The following is a 3021-nucleotide window of genomic DNA, read 5'->3' as shown; positions in this document are numbered from 1 at the left end:
TTTTTTTTCTATTTCATTTTTAAATAAATATTTTAAAATATTTAATATATACATATTTATTTCTAATATTAAAGATATAACATTTAATTTTATTTCATACTCTTTTTTTATTTTATAAACAGAAAAGAAAAAAGAAAATGGACATATAACAAGATATACACTTCTATTATGTTTTAATAACATATATATATTTGTCGCATTGAAAAAGATATTAATATTCTTTCTTTTATAATTTTTATCTTTTATATATTTCTTATAAGATGTAAGACAATTATATATATTATAATTATTTTTAATATGTATTAACTTATTATTATCTCTATTATTATGATTATCAAAATTTTGGTAAGAAAAATATATATCATCAAAAATGATGTGTAAAGAAGTTATATGATACTTCTTAAGTTCAATATGTATACGTTTTATTAATATATTTACAAGTATTTTGTTACTTATATGTGTTTTTTTATTTATGTGTATTTTGTTACTTATATGTGTTTTTTTATTTATGTGTATTTTTTTATTTATGTGTATTTTTTTATTTACATGTATATTTTTCATTGCATTATCATTATATCTATCATCCTTCTCTTTATTAATACATTCATTAAAATAATTTCTTTTATGTTCATAATAATAATCATCATCATATATATTATTAACATTTGATGATAAATTTGCTTCTTTTTTTTTTTTTTTTTTGTCCAATTGAAATATATTATTAAATATATAATATAATTTTCTTTCAAATAATCTATCAACAACATAATATAGATTATTTATATTACATATTTGTAAATTTATATTTTCAATATATACATTAATATTATTATGAGAATTATTTTTTTTATTTAATTTTTTGACATAATAAAAACACAAACTATATTTATTTTTATTATTATTAATATCATTACATGTTGTTCTTCTTGTTATTGTTGTATTTTTTGTTTGAAGACTTTTTATGTTTTTTTGATTATCTTTCATATTATGCATATATGATAATAATATATCCTTACTTATATTTTCATTGTATTCTATTTTTTTATATTTTCTTTGTCTTCTTAAAAAATAAAAAAAAGGATCCTCCTTCTTATCAACACATAAAGATAATTCTGAATGTGTTTCTTTTATAGATACTTCCTCAATAAGAAATATAAAACTTTTTAAATTATAAAAAAAAGTGTTACCATTACACTTATTATTGCTACCACTACACTTAATATTGCTACCACTACACTTATTATTGCTACCATTACACTTAATATTGTTATGATAATTTCTATATTTTTTATTATATCTTCCATTTATATTTTTTCTTTTTATATATTTATATGTCTGACCCTTTATTGAACACACAGTTGTGATGTTTTTATAAAAAAATATAACACATTCTCCTTCTCCATACAAATAATTTATTTTTATTTCGTTTATGTTTAAATTACATTCTATAAATCTATTTTTATCAACAAGAAATATATGCTTTCTCCTTTTTTTTGAATATAATAAAGGTATACCATTCTTTTCATCGACATTATTTTTTTTATATGTTAAATTATTATTTTTAATTTTTTTTTTTTCTTTTTCTTCTTCTTCTGCTTCTTTCTTTTTATGCTCCTTAATTTTCTTGTTTATATTAAAAAAATATAAATATTTATTTATAAACATATATAACTTAAAAAAGTGTTCATTTGACATATTGACATAAATCTTTGGAATATGAAAATCAAAAAAATAGCTTTCTTCCTTTTTATTTTTATATGCACAATAATTATCATATATATTGTTATTATTATTATGATATATATTATTATTATTATTATCATATATATTATTATTATTTATCTCGTTATGTGATAACCTTTTCTCTTCTTTCATGTGATTCATATGAGCTGCTCCTCTATCTTTATATATAATTATAATAATACTTGTTTTTTCTAATATACAATTATTATCATTGTGAAAAAAATTCATATTATAAAAAAATAAAAATTTATATTTTGTTTTATCTAAATGTATATCCGTTGAACTTATCTGCTCATGTCTATAATCATGATAAATACTTATATCATCAAACCTTATATTTAATAATTCGATTTTTTTTTGTTTTTCTTTTTTTTTTTTTCTATTGTTTAATAAATACATCACATTGATAGAATCCAACTTTTGGTTTCTTTGTTCTTTAATTAAATATTTTATATAATTTATATTATCTACATGTATTTTTTTAATACAAAATGACATAAATAATTTCTCTTCATTATTTATTATATTATCTTCAAAAATTATATTTATATTTTTTATATCTAAACAAAGAAAACGTTTCATAAGAAATGAAATAAATATATTCTTTATCTTTGATGACATGTTATCTTCTACAAATAATTCTAAAATAAAATTTACAAAAAAAAAAAAATTATCAACAATCTTATTCTTTATTAAATTAAGAAAAAATATAATAGATAGGAAAAACATTAAAATTATATTTTTATTTATCATATCTGTGTTATTCACAAGTGTGTTTATATTATCATATGATTCGATATGGTCACATGAATTTGTTCTATTATCATCTTGATATATTACATCTCCAGTTTGTATATGATCAGATGTATTTGTTCTACTATCATCTTGATATATTACATCTCCAGTTTGTATATGATCAGAAGGGTTGCTATTATTATTACAAAATAATTGATGCTCCTCCTCATTATGTTCATTCCTTTTAATATTATTATCATCATCATCAAATTGTTTTATTTTTTCGTGTGTATTTATTTTTTCTTCGGATTCATAATTCTCTACATATTTAAAATTTAAAAAAATATTTTCTACATTTATTGTAACACCGTTGTAAAAAAAGAAGGGGCCATTATTCCATATAATTTCAATTTTTTCTATATAACCAATATTAAGAATAATTTTTTCTTTTTTTTTCTTTTTTTTTTGATTTCTTTTTAAACCCAATGTTTTTAAATATAATAGATATTCTGTAAATCTATTTACTTTTTTTTTCTTCTTCTT

General features: G+C 17.6%; 1 protein-coding gene across 1 annotated transcript; it reads right to left on the bottom strand.

The window, feature by feature from the left end:
- Window positions 1-3021, bottom strand: PGSY75_0003600A (hypothetical protein; the record flags this gene model as incomplete). Its single annotated transcript, XM_018783165.1, has 1 exon — window positions 1-3021. A coding segment is annotated over one exon (3021 nt), but the record flags the coding sequence as incomplete, so codon positions are not given.

The sequence above is a fragment of the Plasmodium gaboni genome (genome assembly GCF_001602025.1).
Source record: "Plasmodium gaboni strain SY75 chromosome Unknown, whole genome shotgun sequence".
Classification (NCBI taxonomy): domain Eukaryota; phylum Apicomplexa; class Aconoidasida; order Haemosporida; family Plasmodiidae; genus Plasmodium; species Plasmodium gaboni.
The sequence above is the reverse complement of the archived record's forward strand: the minus strand, read 5'-3'. Positions and strand labels throughout refer to the sequence as shown.